General features: G+C 42.4%; 1 protein-coding gene across 1 annotated transcript in view; it reads right to left on the reverse strand.

Annotated features, from left to right (window-relative positions):
• Dnah11 (dynein axonemal heavy chain 11) overlaps positions 1-18,401 on the reverse strand; it is a 302,790-nt gene that overhangs the window by 8,503 nt on the left and 275,886 nt on the right. The window contains exons 75-77 of the mRNA XM_021201453.2: positions 15,866-16,057; positions 8,874-8,993; positions 672-914 (exon numbers count right to left, since the gene is read on the reverse strand). Coding sequence (XP_021057112.1) covers positions 672-914; positions 8,874-8,993; positions 15,866-16,057 — 555 coding nt within the window. The remainder of the gene's footprint in view (positions 1-671; positions 915-8,873; positions 8,994-15,865; positions 16,058-18,401) is intronic.

Consider the following 18,401-nt stretch of genomic DNA (forward strand, 5'->3'; position numbering starts at 1 on the left):
GGACTGCAGACTGTAAGTCATCAATAAATTCCTTTACTATATAGAGACTATCTGCAAGTTCTGTGACTCTAGAGAACCCTGACTAATACAGCAAGGAACACAAACTTACAAGCACTCAGAGACTGCTCATCCTTAACAGACTCTAAAGGAGGCATTGTATCTGAAGACTCATATCTACGATCTGGCAATCTCATTTTTGAGCACAGAGAATGTCAGATTACCAACTGCTTTGGAAGTAAGTCAATGTTTGTCCTTTGACAAAGGATTATGTGGAGTCATGGTTATGGTTGTAACATTCATAACAGTAAAACAACCCAAGAGCCACTTCAGATACCCCCCCACAGTAAAATAAAAATCATATTCCTATGACAGAGCACAAAACAAGAATGATCCATTGGTGTCTGAACAAACAGGTGAATCTCACAAATTTACTGCGGAGTCAGGAGCCTGGCAGTAACTACTGTGTAAACCCATCCAGTATATGATGATGGAGGTCAGGATATCCGCTACCTTTGGGGAGCACACTTACAAAGAGCATGAGAATCCTGGGCAGTTGGAAATGTGTTACACCTTGATCTGGGTGGCAGCTATCTGCCTGCCAGCCCAGGTAAAGCTTAACTTAGACTAGTGCACTTCACTTTAAAGACGATAACAAGGAGGGCCCTTCTTACCTTGTCTTCTGTAGACTGCCCCAGTTCCTCTTGGCTGACTGCACTTCTGGGTTGCATCTCCAGCAGAGCTCTGAAGAGCGTGTTGGATGTCACTGTTAGTAACTCTATTTCAGCATTGGGGTGGAGACCATACAGTGCCGGGCTTTCTGGAGGCAACATGTCTTCTATGTACTGGTGGTAACCAGAGTAATCTGAGTAGGGAGGGGCTGCAAATCCTGGTGCCAGCATGACTTCGTCCTCAATCTTTAACCACAAAGAAACATCAGTTATTCCAGAGCTAGGTGGGCATCATCTTCACTTCCTGAACACAGAACCCTAGCAAAAATGTCCCACAGTGATGCTAGGTAGATAACAGACTCCAAAATGCCCCTGTGGGACAGTATCTTACAGTGTGTTTGCGGTAAACATGACTGCATTATCACGGCCTACTAGCAAATGCTTCATGTTCCAACTTCTGATTCTCAAACATCCCTATCTCCCAAAGAAGAAATCAAGATGTCTTGTCTTTAATTTGACCAAGGTAGGTATTTTGAATTTAAACTTAATTCAGAACTCATTTTTAGTAATTCTGGTATACAATTCCCTGGTGTTATGATATAAGATGTTCTCCGTGTTCATATATTAAACGGCTTCATCCTCAGATGACGACACTGTTTTAGAAAGTTCTGGAAATGGTAGGATGTGTGGCTTAGTTGAAGGAAGGAGGTCACTTGCAGGTGTTTTTTTGAGTGTGTCCCTAGGTCCTCTGTCTCCGCTCTCCTTTGCCATAACTTTCCTCCTGGTGGAACCAGTTAAACATGAACTGACACACCCCAGATTCACTTCTTCCCTTGAAAGCTCTTTTGTCACAGCAGTGAAAACCAATGTACCTGGTGTAATATTCTTCACACAATGCTACTCCAAATCGTGTGATAACAGACTGACTTTACAAACACAAGGTCGGGATGACTTCCATTTTATAGATCATACTACACTGAGTGAATTAGTGCTCCCTCCCCAGGACCTTGGGCAAAACACGGCAACGTGTGTGTTACTGCTGTTCAGATTCATGGATGGGACAAGTGCTCAGGACATGGTTTCCTGGTGAATGAAAGGCCACAGCAATGGCTTTCCTATCCCATCTGCTTCACTGGAGTCTGAGGAAGAGTAAAGCATTCTCTGTAGAGGGATCTTCTCTAAAATACTAGGGTGAAATAACAAATCTGCACACAGGAAAGTAATCTTCAAAATATAAGCAAAGAATTTAAGGACCTGAGTCTGCCCAATGACAAACTGTGAAGTTTTAGGAGATTCTAGCTACTTTATTTCACATTCCTCTCTTCCAGATGATTCTTAGTCACCATGAACACTTCTTGATTTTCTCGGTCTCTTGTACCACGAATTCTGTTTCCATTTAAATGTACCAGGGAATCCTTTTAAAAAAAAAAAAAATACAGCAGGGGTTGGAGAGATGGCTCAGCGGTTAAGAGCACTCACTGCTCTTCCAAAGGTCCTGAGTTCAATTCCCAGCAACCACATGGTGGCTCACAACCATCCGTAAATAGATCCGGCGCCCTCTTCTGGAGTGTCTGAAGACAGCTACAGTGTACTTACATATAATAAATAAATCTTTTTAAAAAAAATACAGCAATTTTTTGCCTACACCTGGTAAATCATTTTCTGAAAATCTGTCTGCCATTATGTATCTTGAACATTATGTATCTGCATCTCTTTATTGTTGCCTGGAGAATTTCAGTTAGGAATTTGGGTTAATCATCCAATACAAATCACCTTGGACATAGAAAACCTTCATAGGAACTCAAGACAATGAGGTAGCTGTGATTGTCCATGCGGTTGTGTCCTGTGTCTCTGAGTAATAGCAGGCTGTTTCTTCTCTTACACACAGTCCTTGATGGTGTAAAGACCCTGTGAGTGTGGTAGGATTTCTCAGCTGCTGTCTCTGTCTCCAGGGGTATGTCTGATACCCCTGAGACATATTTATATTTCCATTTTGCACCAAGAGTAGGCTCATATTATCTGATCTTCCATAATGCCACAAACAAATGTAAACCCATTGACCAGGGGAAGGAATAAAGGGAATTCCCCCACCACCATCCCAGACTTGCTCTGTCCATATTGATCATTTCCTATTTACTTAAAAAGAGTGAGTGAAATTTAAGTGTGATCAAACTCAATGTTCTGAACTAAAGTGCACATAGGTGTTAAACCTACCATCACTATCTATTCAGACAGGCAGATAGGCAGGCAGGCAGACAGACAGGTAGACAGAGTTTCAAGTAAAACCTTAACATAAATGAAACAGGAGTTGTTTGGGCTCTCTTTAAAGTTAAGTGGACCCAAGTGTTAAAAACTACACCTTCCTCCTCAAAATTTTAGTATCAAAGTAAGAATTGAGGTTTGGATACTTTGTGGGCTGTTGTGCCTTCAAGACAAACCACGATGCTCACAGAATAGCCATGTCTTCTAGGTTAGAGAGAGCCCCATCCTGGAAAGCCTGTTCTGTGCCTTGGTGTTGGAGAATTGTAAACTCTTACAGCCAGGGTGGCCAAGCTGTGACAATGAGATCCATTTTACTCTATTTATTAAGGGGAGACTGTTTTATAAAAATTCTTTTTAGATAAGCTCTTGCTATGTAGCCTCTAACTTCTATCCCTGCCTGCCTCCCATTTGTTAGGATTAGAGGCATGCACCACTATGACTGCCAAGGCTGTAAGTTCTTGAGGCAACCAGGCCATTAAGGATGATAAGTGATGCCTCTTTCCCTCACTGGCTGCTGCCCTTTGCTTTGCAACTTGACCAGCGTGAAAATTTTATTAGTCATCTTCCATCAAAATACCAACCAGGTTCCATCCCAGTGGTACTACCCAGTGGTACTCAAATATCCAAACCCCTGCAGGTTTGGTTTTCTGCCCTTGGAATGCTCTGAAGGGTAAATGGAACTGCAGCTTTTAGAAGTTCTTTCATCTCCATGTCAGTAGTAATGGAAAAAAAAAAAAAAATCAAGCCCTGGTTTGTAGAGAACAAAGTTCTGTTTGGATGTGTTTATTCTAACTGGCTTTTCCCCTACTTTGGTTAATGAACCTGTCTGAATATATGTGCAAATGGGTATGTGTGTGCAGTCATGTTCAGAGGCTGAAGAGGGCGTTGGGCATCCTCTTCAGTCACTTTGCCTGTTCCTTTGAGGTAGGGTCTTTTTCAAGAAACTGGGCTCACAAGCCTCCGTTGGATTAGAGTCCAGACACCCCCAACGATCTTTCCTCTGTATCCTGTTCACAAGTTCTGGGAGTGCTGGCTTTTCTTTGTTTCTTAGGTTCTGGGGTCTGAATTCCAGTACTCATGATGCAAAGCCAGCATCCATCACCACTGAAGCCATCGCTGAATTCCTGACTCAGACTCAACCTTTCCACCGAAGGGCTATTCGAAAACCTGCTTCCTGTTGACAGGGCCCTAACTGTAGTTCTGCACAATGGAGACTTTGTTTTTTCCTTCAACTGGAGTGCTATTTGAGAAGATACTATAAATTCTCAAGGAATTAACCCATTTTCAACAAACATTTCTCCTAAGAAAATAAAAAAAATGCCTAATGATCACATGACAAGATGCTTGGTATCATCCCATCAAAACTAGAGTGAAGAATGTGGATTGTAGCAGAGTTGCTGAGGATGTAAAGAAAACAACTTTTATATACTGGTGGAAAGGGGTTTGTGGTTTCTACAAGCAATAACCATAGTCACCAACTGACCCAGCAGCACATAGGTAGCACAAAATCTGTATACAGACTTGCACAGATAATAGGCCAAACCAGAAGTTGTATTGTATCTCACTAAAATTTTAAGAGTCAGTGGTACCATGCACAGACATACAGACCTCCACACCATTTAACTGTGACCAGGAATCTGAGTTCATCTTGGCAGAAATCACATCAGACATTAACATGTGCAGGCATTGGGAGCTGGAAAAACCAGTAATCATGCTGGCCCAATGGGGCTATTGTTCTTTGTTTTCATACTGTGCTTTCTAGAATTCAGTAAAAACCCAACCATTTACCTACTTTGCCAAATAGTCTTCGTAATGGTGAGGGGTCCCTAATCCAGTGCAAGTCTAAGCAAACACATTGCCACATGGCCTTTTGGGTCTAACTCGCAAAGGCTGAGTGTTGCTGGAAGTTTCGGAAATTACTCGTGTGAAGCTCATCGTCAGGTTTTCTTTAGAGCTGAAAATCACACTTGTAACTTTTTCCATAATGTATCTGACAGCTAACTCGGTGCAGGGGTGTCTTGCACGAAGCTGGACTGGAAGGGAGTAACAACTGGAACTCTGGTCTCCTGGATCATTCCTCTTTCACAGAGCACACAAAACCAAGTGCAGGCACACCACCTCACTGCTAAGGCGACTGCTGCACCACCTACAAATGGAGCAGTGCTCTATCCAACACAGCATGCAGCAGAACAGGGCTGGCCTTTTAAATACAAGTTCTACTCCTTGCCTGCCAGGTTTTAAATTTTTTTTAATTTAAATCTCTGAGAGTATTCCTCTTTTGCTTACATAAGGTGGTCATACCTGTTCTTTAGGACTGTTGTGGAAAGAGATTACACGTCACCTGGATGGCACTGACTGGCCCTGCTGTGGCCCAGGTTCCTAATAAATGCTCTCTCATCTCTCTCGGCAGAACGTTGCGCACAGGGACTCGAGACATGGTTCAGTGGGGAACAGCCCTGGCTTCTCTTCCAGAGGTCCTGGGTTTGATTCCAGCACCCATGTAGCAAATTACAGTTGTTTGTAACTCCAGTCTCAGGGGATCCAACACCCTTTTCTGGCCTCACAGGTATGGCATGCATGTGGCCTCACAGGTATGGCATGCATGTGGTGCACTGACATAAATGTAGATAAAATATCCATATACATAAAAATAGAAACAAAACACTTTTTTACAGAGTAGGGCACAGCCAAGCAAGTAATACATATTGCAAAACTGTATACTTCATAATAAAAAGATTCTCCATCTATAAGCACATTGTTCTGGTATCATGTCAGTGTTTAAGCTGACAATGAACCCTTGAGTTGGCTATTCTTGTTTCATAGATGATATAGCTACCACTCAGGACAACTCAGTAATAAGCCAGACTCTACAATAAAGGTAAGAGTTTGAATTTGGCCCCCAAGGGCTTGCTTTTCTACCTGAAGACTGGATTCCTAATTATTACCTGTATCATCCAAAGAGTTGGCACTATATGATAACTTTCAGGTGACCTGGTGCCTCCTTTCTCAAAAGTAGCATACCATATTTGTTATTTGTTACTGCTAAATGTTCGTGTTATATGAGGAAATGATTATTTTTTCCCTCAATGTTACTCAAAAGCTCTTTAAGGCGCCTTGAAGCTCATCCTTCTAACACTGAGACACCACTGAAAGGCCAGACCTGAACACAGAAGGATTTTCAACCTGGTTCATTCATCAGCTGCTTTTTTTTTTTTTTTTTAATCGTGTTCCAGAGTAGCAACTATTAATTTGTATTAACTGATGTATGTGAGAAGGGTCAGGAAGATGTCCTGCAGATGCTGAAGCATTAGATCATGTTAGCAGCTTGGGCAAGAAACATTTGCACGAGAACAAAATAATTGGATGTGTAGCCTTTGACATGAAGTCAGCAAGTGCATTCATGTCCCTGGTGAAATAACGGTAGCACTGCCCTGTGACTATGGCAGCTTATGAATGAGGTGTCTCCACCCTGAGAACCTCACCAGATCCGGAGGGAAGGCTGTGTACCTACACTTCTTAAGGACTCCTCCACACCAGCAATGCCCCTCAGGTTTCATCACCTATATTTATTCTACAATCATTTGAGTGGTAGTCCAGCCTTGTGAAGGTTAATGAGCTATTTCTCGGATCAATAATTCCATCCTTAGCTATAGGCCAGAGCCAGGGAAGGGGCTACCCTTGAGCTTCCTGCTCAGCCCTTGCCCTCTACCACCCTTCAGAGAAATAAGGCTCTAAAGGTGGCTGTGGAACACTGTTTATCTTCCATGTCTCCATGGTAACTTGCTCCCAGACCAATTTCTAATGGTACTGAATTGAAAGTATCTTTATGGTGTGTGAAATCCTTCTCATTAGGAGAAAGACTGGGAGACTTTGAATCAAAGGAGGACATAAAGGATGGTCACAGAGCAGAAAGCTCTAGGTTTTGTTGTTCTTGTTAATGCTATTTAAAGTAGTAAGAACACTCAGTGCCCATTACAATGTTGGAGTAGACTCAAATACACTGTTCCTGGTACATGGTTATGTAAGGTCTGGAAATAGACTAGACTCTAGTGATCAAGTCTGCACAAGGCTTCTCTGAGAAGCTTTTAGAAAAGCTGTGAATAGAAGCTTACTCAGATTACCAGGACCGAACATACACAACAGTGTGCTCTTCCAGCACTGATCTAAAACAAATTAGTGTCTAAGGCAATGTTTGGTGAATTTAGGTGGTATAGGTGTTGCCATGGGTTGGAAGTATTATCCCAAGACCCCTGTGAATGAAGGTTTTGTCACTAGTCTGTGGCACTCTTGGGGCGTTGTAGAATTCTAGGAGGTTGGATACAGTAGGAGGAAATGAGATCATCAGAGGCATGTCCTTAAAGGGACATTGGGACCTCTAATCTTTTTTTTTCTTTCATTTACCACAAAGCAAACATACCTCCTAAGCCATGTGCTTCTACATTCATGTATACTGAGCCATCACCCACTCAGATATAGATTACAACTTCTTTAACCATGGGCCCAAATAAGTCGTGTCTCCTATAAAGTTGCTTATCTCAGGTCTTACGTCACGATGATGGGAAGCCGATGAACACAAGTATCTTTGGATTTTCAAGAAATAACTAGAAAATGGCTCTTGTGGTTTGGAGGGGAATGGCTTTAAGCCATGTTTGAATACTTGATCTCCATTTGGTGGCTGTTTGGAGAATCTTAGGAGATGTATGTACCCTTGCTGGAGGAAGTATGTTACTGGGGTAGACTTTGAGGTTTCCAAATACTTGTGCCATTTTGATTTAGTTCTCTCTGCCTCTTGTGGATTGGTATGTGAGCTCTTGGTAGTTCCTGCTGCAATGACTTTGCTCTGCCATCATGGACTCTAACCCTGTGAAACTGTAAGGCCAGTTGAATGTTTTCTCTTATATGTTGTCTTGGTTGTAAAGTTTTGTCACAGCAAGCTTGAATAGCATTTGAGAGCAAGTGAGCATTAGCAAGCGATCCCCTGGAACTGAGAGATGCTCTAAGCCGCCTGACTAGAAACTGAAGTCAGGTTTTTGTCAAAAACAGTCCATGCTCTTAATCCCTGAGCCACTTCTCCGGCCTTGTCTTGTTTTATCTTTTTTTTCTTTTTTTAGCTTGTTTGAAGGAAAACCCAAGTAAGTTCATCACACCACATGTGGTTGATATACCTTCCCCTTGTTTTACCATATTAATAGACATTATTTTAAATTGAAAAGCTGTAATTATGTAGCTATGAAACATATGAGATGTTCTTGTTACATTTGTTCATTTTCTGGTGTATGTGTGTATACGGTATGTGTTGTGTGAGTGTGCCCTCATGCACATACATGGAGCAGTTTGTGTGAAAGCCCAGACAACTTGTTGGTGTTGGTTCTTTTCTTCCAACATGTGTGATCCAGGGATGGGGCATGGTTGGTCTTGTTTGTCAGCAAGCACCTTTAACACAAGCCATCACAAAGCTCTAGTGAGAAGTTCCAATCTAGGTTTACATGGATTTGGTCAAGCCAACAAGTCCACCACCTTACAGACTTAAGTGCCATAGTTTCTCTTAACATATACCAAGTAATCTAATAATGTTACTGATAAAACTTTAGACTATTGTATGATTTATGCAAGAGACCCTGGGGTGAGATCACAGGATTCATACTCTGGTGGGCTCATGGGCACACTCATTGAGAGATCTGGGGCCAATCACTGGGTCTCAGTATGTTCATCTGTACATTGGAGAAACAACATTGTCTCAGCCCAGTTCACAGGGATGTTATGAAAATCTAGTAAGTCTACACTTAACAACTACACAAACCTCAAAAAGAATAGGAATGTGAATATTTATAAAAAGGCCAGCATCCTTAGGAACACTTAAGAATTACATATATAGTAAAACATAATCTGAAATTTTCTTATTGGAATTTTTTTCTCAGTGAAATAAGTTTTAAAATGTCTTACCAGAGATGGATTCATGAATTCTTCTAGATACACCCGGCATAGTTTTCGATCCCAGGCATCTGTGATGTGGCCCCCATACATGATCTCCCCAAAGAGGTAACGGAGGTCTTCCCATGGGACCTAGTGGGAAAACACACATCTCAGAGTTTCCTTTGCTGTTGGTGGGACAGAATATCTAGACAGAAGCAACGGCAGCTCCGGTGCACCATTTCGAGTTTGTCATTTTGGGTTAGTCATGGTGGCCGGTAGGTGACGCTCCTGACCACATCGTGTCCACAGATCAGAGGGGATAGTTTTATATGACCATGCTGATACTCAGTCTACCTTCTCTACCCCTGTACAGCCCAGGGCCTGGCTCATGGAATGATGCTGCAGCCCACACGAAGGCCAAGTCTTCCCAGCTTGATGAGCCCAACTGAGATAACACCCCACAGACATACTCACAGGCCAACCTAAACAGTCCCTCACTGAGACTCTGATGCCAGGTGCTTCTAGACTGTGTCAAGTTGACAATTACAACTCAACACCATGCTACACAAATGCTCAATTCAAGGCCTACAATATCTGCCCTAGCTGGCTAGCCAGGGGTACAAGCCCCTTTACCCCAACTACCCTATTATGATCCTGTCAGCCACGGCTAAAACCAGTGTGGATCTGTCTTTAAGTTTTTGTGTAGAACTTCTTGAGAGAATTATTTTCAGTGTATTCTACTAAATTTGACTAAGCTTAGCAACACCACACTTTACTGTAGATTTTAGAGGAAACGGAGTCATCTTTGTAACAGGTTATGAGGAATTTCATCTAAAACTGACCTGTTGTTTTCCCAACACTTTTCAGTCTTGCCTGCTGTCCTACTTTAGTTTTTTTTTTTTTTCATTTTTATTGGTTATTTTATTAATTTACATTTCAAACATTATTCCCCTTCCCAGTTTCCCCTCCACAAGCCCTGTATCCTCTCCTCCCTCCTCCTGTCTCTATGAGGGTGCTCTTCCCCTAGCCCCCGACTCCTGCCTCAGTGGCCTTGCATTCCCTATCCTGGACCATCAAGTGTCCATTGGACCAAGGGGCTCTCCTCCCAGTGATGTCAGATAAGGCAGTCCTTTGCTACATATCCAGTTGGAGCCATGGGTACACCCAGAGTAGTCTTTGGTTGGTTAGTCCCTGGGAGCTTTGTGGAGTCTGGTTGGTTGATATTGTTCTTCCTATGAGGTTGCAAACCCCTTCAGCTCCTACAGTCCTTGCCCTAAGTTCCCCATCGGGGTCCCTGCACTCAGTCCAATGTTTGGCTGTGTACATCTGAATTTGTATTGGTCAGGATCTGGCAGAGCCTTCCAGGAGACAGCTGTATCAGGTTCCTGTCAGCAAGCACTTCTTGGCATCTGCAGTAGTGTCTGGGTTTGGTGAGTGTATGTAGGATGGATCCCCAGGTGGGTCAGTCTCTGGATGGACTTTCCTTCAATCTCTGCTCCCTTTATTTCCTTTAGACAGGAGCAATTTGGGTTAAAATTTTGAAGATGGGTGGGTGGCCCCGTCCCTCAACTGGAGGGCCATGCATAACCTCTAGATATGGTCTCTACAGGTTCTCCCTCCCCTTTGTGGGTATATCAGCTAATGTCATCCACGTGGGGTCCTGGGAGGCTCTTGCTTTCCTGGCATCTGGGACTTTCTTGTTGCTACCCCCAGTTCTCCATCCTCCATTGCAACATACTTCTGTTCAATTTCCTGACATCTCCTCCATCTCCTCCCATACCTGATTCTTTCCCTCTTTCCCTTGATTATTTTGTTCCCTCTTCTAAGTAGGGCTAAAGCATCCACTCTTTGGTCTTCCTAACTCTTGACCTTCATGAGGTTCATGAGTTGTACCATGGGTATTCCACACTCTTTGCCTAATATCCACTTACCAGTGAGTACATACTACATGTGTTCTTTTGTGACTGAGTTACCTCACTCAGGATGATATTTTCTAGATCTATCCATTTGTCTGCTAATTTCATGAAGTCATTGTTTTTAATAGCTGAGTAAATATATCACATTTTCTGTATACATTCCTCTTTTGAGGGATATCTGGGTTATTTCCAGCTTCTGGCTGTTAAAAATATGGCTGCTGTGAACATAGTGGAGCATGTGTCCTTATTACATGTTGGAGCATCTTCTGGGTATATGCCCAGGAATGGTATAGCTGGGTCCTCAGGTAGTACTATGTCCAATTTTCTGAGGAACCGTCAGACTGATTTCCAGAGTGGTTGTACCAGCTTGCAATTCCATCAGCAATAGAGGAGTGTTCCTCTTTCTTACATCCTCGCCAGCATCAAAAACTGTCACCTGAGTTTTTGATCTTAGCAATTCTGACTGGTGTGAGGTGGAATCTCAGGGGTCGTTTTGATCTGTATTTCCCTGATGACTAAAGATGTTGAACCTTTCTTTAGGTGCTTCTCGGCCATCTGAGTTTCCTCAGTTGAGAATTCTCAGTTGAAAATTACCTCTGTTCCCCATTTTTAATAATATTATTTGGTTCTCTGGAGTCTAACTTCTTGAGCTCTTCGTATATATTGGATATTGAGCAATCCCACTAAAATCAGGGACTAAACAAGGCTTCCCACTCTCTCCCTATCTCTTCAATATAGTACTTGATGGTCTCACTAGATCAATTAGACAACAAAGGGAGGTCAAAGGGATAAAAATTGGAAAGGAAGAAGTCAAAATATCACTATTTGCAGATGATATAATAGTATACTTAAGTGACCCCAAAAATTCCACCAGAGAACTCCTACAGCTGATAAACAACTTCAGCAAAGTGGCTGGAAATAAAATCTGTATGACAAGAACTTCAAATCTCTGAAGAAAGAAATCCAAGAAGATCTCAGGAAATGGAAAGATACCCAATGCTCATGGATTGGCAGGATTAATATAGTCAAAATGGCCAACTTGCCAAAAGCAATATATAGAGTCAATGCAATCCTCATCAAAATTCCAATTCAATTCTTCATAGAGTTAGAAAGAACAATTTTCAAATTCATTTGGAATAACAAAAAACCCAGGATAGTGAAAACTATTCTCAACAATAAAAGAGCATCTGGGGGAATCACCATCCCTGACCTCAAGTTGTACTACAGAGCAATAGTGATAAAAACTGCATGGTATTGGTGCAGCGACAGACAGGTAGATCAATGGAATAGAATTGAAGACCCAGAAATGAATCCACACATCTATGGTCACTTGATCTTTGACAAAGAAGCTAAAACCATCCAGTGGAAAAACAGCATTTTCAGCAAACGGTGCTGGTTCAACTGGCAGTCAACAGAAGAATGCAAATTGATCCATTCTTATCTCCCTGTACAAAGCTCAAGTCCAAGTGGATCAAGGACCTCCACTTAAAACCAGATATAATGAATCTAATAGAAGAGAAAGTGGGGAAAAGCCTTGAACACATGAGCACAGGGGGAAATTTCCTGAACAGAACACCAATGGGTTATGCTGTAAGATCAAGAATTGACAAATGGGACCTCATAAAATTGCAAAGCTTCTGAAAGGCAAAGGACACTGTCCATAAGACAAAACAGCAACCAACAGATTGGGAAAAGATCTTTACCAATCCTATGTTAGTTTTATTGCTGTAATAAAACATTGACCAAATCCAACTTGGGGGATTGAAAGGGTTTATTAAGCCTACAAACCATAGAGGAGAGCCAGGGCTGAAACTGAAGCAGAAATCATGCAGGAAGGGAGCTTACTGGCTTGCTCAGCTACCTATTGTATGTAGTCCAGGCCTACCTGCCTAGGGGTGGCTCTGCCCACAGTAGGCTCATTCCCCACCCCCACCAATTAGCAGTTAAGGAGATGCCTCCAAGGTGTGCCTACAGCTCTACCTGTCAATGAAACTAAAGGAGGCAGTTCTTCTATTAAGCTTCCCTATTCTCAGGTGAGTCCAGTTAAAACCCCACCCCAAGACTCATCTTGCCTCATCTAAAGTCTTTACTACGTGACTCAGGTAGACAATTTATATTTGAAGTCTTTGATTCCCATCAGTTTTGCAAAGACTGGGCACAAGGCTGTTCTGAGAGCAGTGACTACCATAAGATGTTTTATTCACTGTATCTCCTTCTTTGCTGGCTTCACAGAGTTCAAGCCTCTCTCTGCTACCCCTTCCCTTCCTCTGGGTTTGCAAAACATGCCAGTTTGTGATGAAGCCTTTCTAGACAGGAACCTTTGTACCCCCAGTGGCAGTCTATTGCTTCCCGACGGTTCAAGTAAAATCGTAATTATAGCCTTCCGTGTGGCATGATGTGACAGAACAGAACGAGTCAAATTGCTGAGGCCATTCCAATGTACTTGCTACAAGTTCATATGAATTTGAAGAAATGAACCTAAAATGTGTCTTTCTCTTAAGCCGGTTTGATAGGAATGAGAAATGCCAGAAGCAGCTAGACTACCGTGCCATACCACAGACACCTTCTACAGAGCAGAATTGGATAGGAACAGACTTATCTGTATTTCCCATTCAGATTGAATGAATGCCCTACATGTCAGTAGTCAATATGTACTTCCCTCATAATTTTAATCAGCTAGGTCTGTTCTTTTCAATTATTGATTCTTTCTCCTAAGCATTTATTCTTTCTAAGCTTAATGTTTGTTCTTTAAAAAAAAACCTTGTGTGTGGGAGGACATGTTGGACACAGTTGTGTGCAGTTTGCACACACATGTACACATATAGAGACCAGAGGTTGAAATCTGGTATTCTCAATTATTTATTTTACCACGATGTTTTTCCTTAAAGCCAGGGGCTCTCACTTAGCTTGTAGCTCATGGATTGGCTGGCTAAAGGAGCTCTAGATATCTACCTGCCTAGCCTTTCCAGCACCATGATCATATGCATGTAGTTTTTTATACTTACACTGAGGAGCAGAACATGAGTCCTCATGTAACAAGCAAGCACTTTAGTGGTTGAGCTGTCTCCCAAACCCATAACCACTGTCATTTAATACCTTCTTGTAAAGAGCTGTAGTGATGCTGTTAGGGGAAGTTTAGGGGGTCTAGCCCTGCTGGAGGGAGTAACACTACTGGATTTCTGGGAGGGGGGGGCTTTGAGATTAAAAGCTTTACCCATCTCCAATCTTCATTGTCTGCTTCATGATCATGGTGAGATATGATCTCTCAGCTTCCTGCCTCTGCAGCAATGCCTGCTACCTTCTGCCATGCTGTCTCTGGCATTGGGGGCTCTAACCTTTTGGGACAGTAAGGCAAAATAAACTTGTTTCTTCTTATAAGTTATCTTGGCCACAGAGTTTTATTTCAGCAACAGAAATATACCTAATACGAGACCATCTTGTACAACCAAATTTTATGTGCATGTTAAATTCATTCCCAGATCTTGATAACTTGCATTGTAATATGTGGCAATGACTTTGGCCAATATATCAGAGATATGACAAGTTAAACACATATAGCTGTGTTGACCTTTGAGCCACAGAAGGAACAGCAGTTTACCCAACCAACTGTGGTGCTGCTCTGAAGGCTGAAGACAAGCAATGCCTTCTCTCCTTCTTCCCCTCCTTGTCTGCCTCTATTGTGTGCAGAGCTCAGCTGACAGAGGACTGCCCACCTGGATCCAGACTCATGGACAGTCACAAAGGACGTCAGTGGAAGTATGAACTGGTCTATTTCTTCCTTCAGAACTGTTAGAATAATTGTATGTGTGTAATAGTTTACATAAAACATGCTGAGATCCCATGGGCCTGGTAGAGTGGACCTATAATCTTAGCTACCCAGAAGCCCAAGGCAAAAGAACCTGAAAGTCAAGCCAGCTTGGGCTATAGAATGAGTTCAAAGCCAAGCCTAGACAACCAACATAGTGAAACCCTATCTTAGAGTAGGGCTGAGGATGTATCTCAGTGATACTGCCCTTGCCTAGCATTTGTGGAGCCTTAAATTCAATCTCTCGTACTAAAATAATAATTAATAATAATAGTTATAACAATAAAATAAAGTAAAAAGCAGAACAAAAACAAGCAAGACAACCAATCAAAGAAGGAAAAAGTATGGGACTACTGATCAGAAACCATATAAAACCCATTTACTTTGAAATAACGCTCAGAATATGTCTCTGGGGAGAAGACACCCCTGATATATGTTGTGTGTGTATACTGTCATGGCAGTCAAGCTGTCTTGCAAGCCTAAGATAACACCGTGGAAAGCCTGTAACATGGTTACCAAAAGAGCAGTGAGCTATTGTTTTATTAGGAACAAGGATAGGAGTCTGTAAAGGCATGTTATAGGCAGCCTCTGATTGGTTTGACAAACATCTACTGATGTCACTTAATGGGGAAAGTTCCCTTGTAGAGACGATGCTGGCTTAGCCCTCCTTAGGACTAATGCTGTCTTCTGCAGCCCAATCTCGTGATTTGAGAGTTTACACAACTGTTCTCGATGAGGCTTTCCCACACCCATCTGCAAATGCATTTTAGATCCTGGATACAATCATCCGTCTCCCTTTAACTTCAAATCAAGGTGAACATTACCGAGAAAGTCACAACAAGGTGGCATTTCTAATACATAATAATGACATATGCAGGAAACGCACCATTATTGATACATGTGACGCACTGTAAATTGCTTCCATCATCAAAACTAATTGTGGTGATTATTAATGCAGTGTTATGAACTGTCAGAACTGCTGGATGTAATTACATTTGTGCAAATGCTTCATTACCTGCCTAATGAATCTGGCATAGATGCACATGTAAACTACTGTTTTTGTTAACATAATGAAGGACATTTTTTTTTTTTTTTTTGCATAAGCTACTGGTGTAGAACTGGTTTAACCTGTCTTATAAAAACCTTTACTTTGGTTTATTTTCACACTTGGCAGATGTTTTTGTAGTGTTGGCTGTTTCAATAATAGCTTCAAGAGAAAAATGGTGGTCCAGTTTGTTAGCACCCAAAGACTGGCAGATTCCACACACTGCTTGGAAGGGGTTAATGACCACAGCACTTACGTTAGGGTTTGCCTCTAAGTAGTTGTAGAGGATGTTGGTGCAGATAGTCAGATCTCCAGGACTGAAAGGATAGCTTCGGCTCCAGCCCTGTGGACCAAACCTCAGTCTCCCTGCCACACAGGCATGGAAGTAGCACAGACAGAAGAGGATGCTTTTAAACTCCTGGTCCTTGGAGCACATCTCAAGTGTATCCTGAGAGGAAAGACAAGACGCAGCCGATTAACGGTCTGTACAGTGTCTAAGGGCAAGGCCTGGATTCCTGCTACCCCTGTGAATGGCTTCAGAATAGTCAGCCATTTGTCCAAGACAAATGGAGACCATTTGGCTTTCCCGAAAAGTGAGAGGAAGGCTTTGTTTTTTTTCCTTTTTGAGAAAGTCTCTCATGTATCCCAGGCTAGCCAGGACTTTGCTATATAGGCATGGATGCCCGTGGATGTCCTTGAACTCCAGATCTGCCTGCCCTCGCCTCCCAAATGCTGGGGTTACTGTACTGTGCCCCTTGCATCTGGTGTAGCAGGTATGGGGATCAGTCTCAGGCTTCGTGCACTCTCCCAGCCAAGCCATACCCCCAGCTTATGTTCCTCCTCAATATCTCCAGGTTCTCTAGAAAATAAGGTCCCTCATTTTAAGGGTGTTAATATTTCTGATAACCTTTCCCCTGGATGATATAATCTTAGACCCATCATTAGGAGAATTCCAGGCAGTCCCCATTCCTCATTCTTCCCAGTTCCATGGTGACTAAGATCATCTGTGCACACAGTCACCCCCTGAAAGACGGTCATCTGTGCACATGGTCACCCCCTGAAAGACTGTTCCCAAACCTCTTCTGAAGCCATGGGTGCTACATAACCAAGGTTTTACTGACAGATTTTGAGCAGAAGTGAATGGCATAATTTCCCTTCCATGTCATTTGCTTAAGATGAGGACTTGGCTTGTCCACATCACCACTTTTTTCTGTGACGAATGATGATGACCAGACAAGCCTGGCACCCTCCAGTCAGGTGTGGTAGGGGCACACACCAGCAGGGTGTGGTGTGAGAGCACCCAGGTATCTTGCTGTACTCACTATAATCTGATTCTGTGTGTGTTTATTATGGGCTCCTAGGGTTTGAACCTAGTACCTCACTCATGCATGCTAGCGCTCCAGTGCTCAGCTTGATTTCCAGCCCTGCTCCTCCGTATCACATCAGTTTAGTCCATACCTTAATTAACCCAGGACACATGACTCTCCAATGAACTGAGGAAGAATTACTGTTGAAATGACTGAGTGGCATATGGAGCTCTGTGTGTGGACTACATCTGCAGGATTTCTGTATGTCAGGGGAGGGGGCTAGGCCCTAGTAAGCCACATTGACACAGCTGAGGCCCCCATTAGCTGTCCAATACCAAGATGAGAAACATCAGACCTTCTTTTAAGAAGTATTCTAGCCATTCTCAAATTCATCAAACAAGAAAGATAAGTCAAGGATAGGGCCCAGGCTGAGCCTTCCTGCCTACTCTCTTAGATGCCCAACCACACCTAGTTCATATTTAAAAATGGCTCTAATCACTTCGGTCACATACCAAGACTATTTAGGAACACTGAGAGAAATCCATGTCTGGCATCCCAGGGGACTTCTGGGTTGGGTTTGCTGCCATTGGCCATCACCAGGGAAGTGTTCCACCTCTGCTAATAATACCTGCAGCAGAACTGGCTTTGCTAAATATAATTGTATAATCGCCTGGCTACATGTAGTTCAGAGCCAAGTGGATCTCTTAAGTTGCATTAAATTAGACTATTTTTAGGTGGTTCATGGGGATAAGAGCTGTGTGATAACCAAAAATAAAAATTTCCACAAATATCAAAAAAGGCAAGATGGTAAAAGAAGATAAATGCTATAATTTTTAAGGCTGTAAAAAAAATGTTACCTGTAAGTATGTGGTATTTCTAAGAAACAAATTATTTTTGAAATTTCATATCAGAACTATAATCTGACAAGATACTAAGTAGCCATTTGTATTAATCACATAAAAACCCAAGGTACTACACAAAGTACAGTAATTCAATCTATTATCATATGCAACTTGGTTTTATCTTCAGTGTTAAAGAAAAGAGTCAGTGCCCATTGGGTTATTGTATTCTACCAGCATAATAAGCAGTATAGGAAGAAAATGTGAACCAGGCATGTCTGACAGTGTGGTCCTATCCACTCCATATTTTGAAACAGTTGTACATTTATACAACAACTGATAGGCAAATGGGCATCAGAAAACAGCCAGACTGGAGTACAGCCCAGTTGGCAGAATGCTTGCCTATCTTGCACAAAGCTCTAGATTTCATCCCCTGCACTGTGTGAACAGGGCATGGTAGTACAGCACATGGGTGGCAGAGGCAGAAAGATGAAAAGTCCAACATTGCCTCATCTACACAGGAAGTTAAGGCAAGCCTACACAAAAGCACACCAAGAAGACACAAAGTAGAAATTAAGGAAGGAAGGAAGGAAGGAAGGAAGGAAGGAAGGAAGGAAGGAAGGAAGGAAGGAAGGGAGGAAGAAAG

The sequence above is a fragment of the Mus pahari genome, chromosome 7 (genome assembly GCF_900095145.1).
Source record: "Mus pahari chromosome 7, PAHARI_EIJ_v1.1, whole genome shotgun sequence".
NCBI lineage: Eukaryota > Metazoa > Chordata > Mammalia > Rodentia > Muridae > Mus > Mus pahari.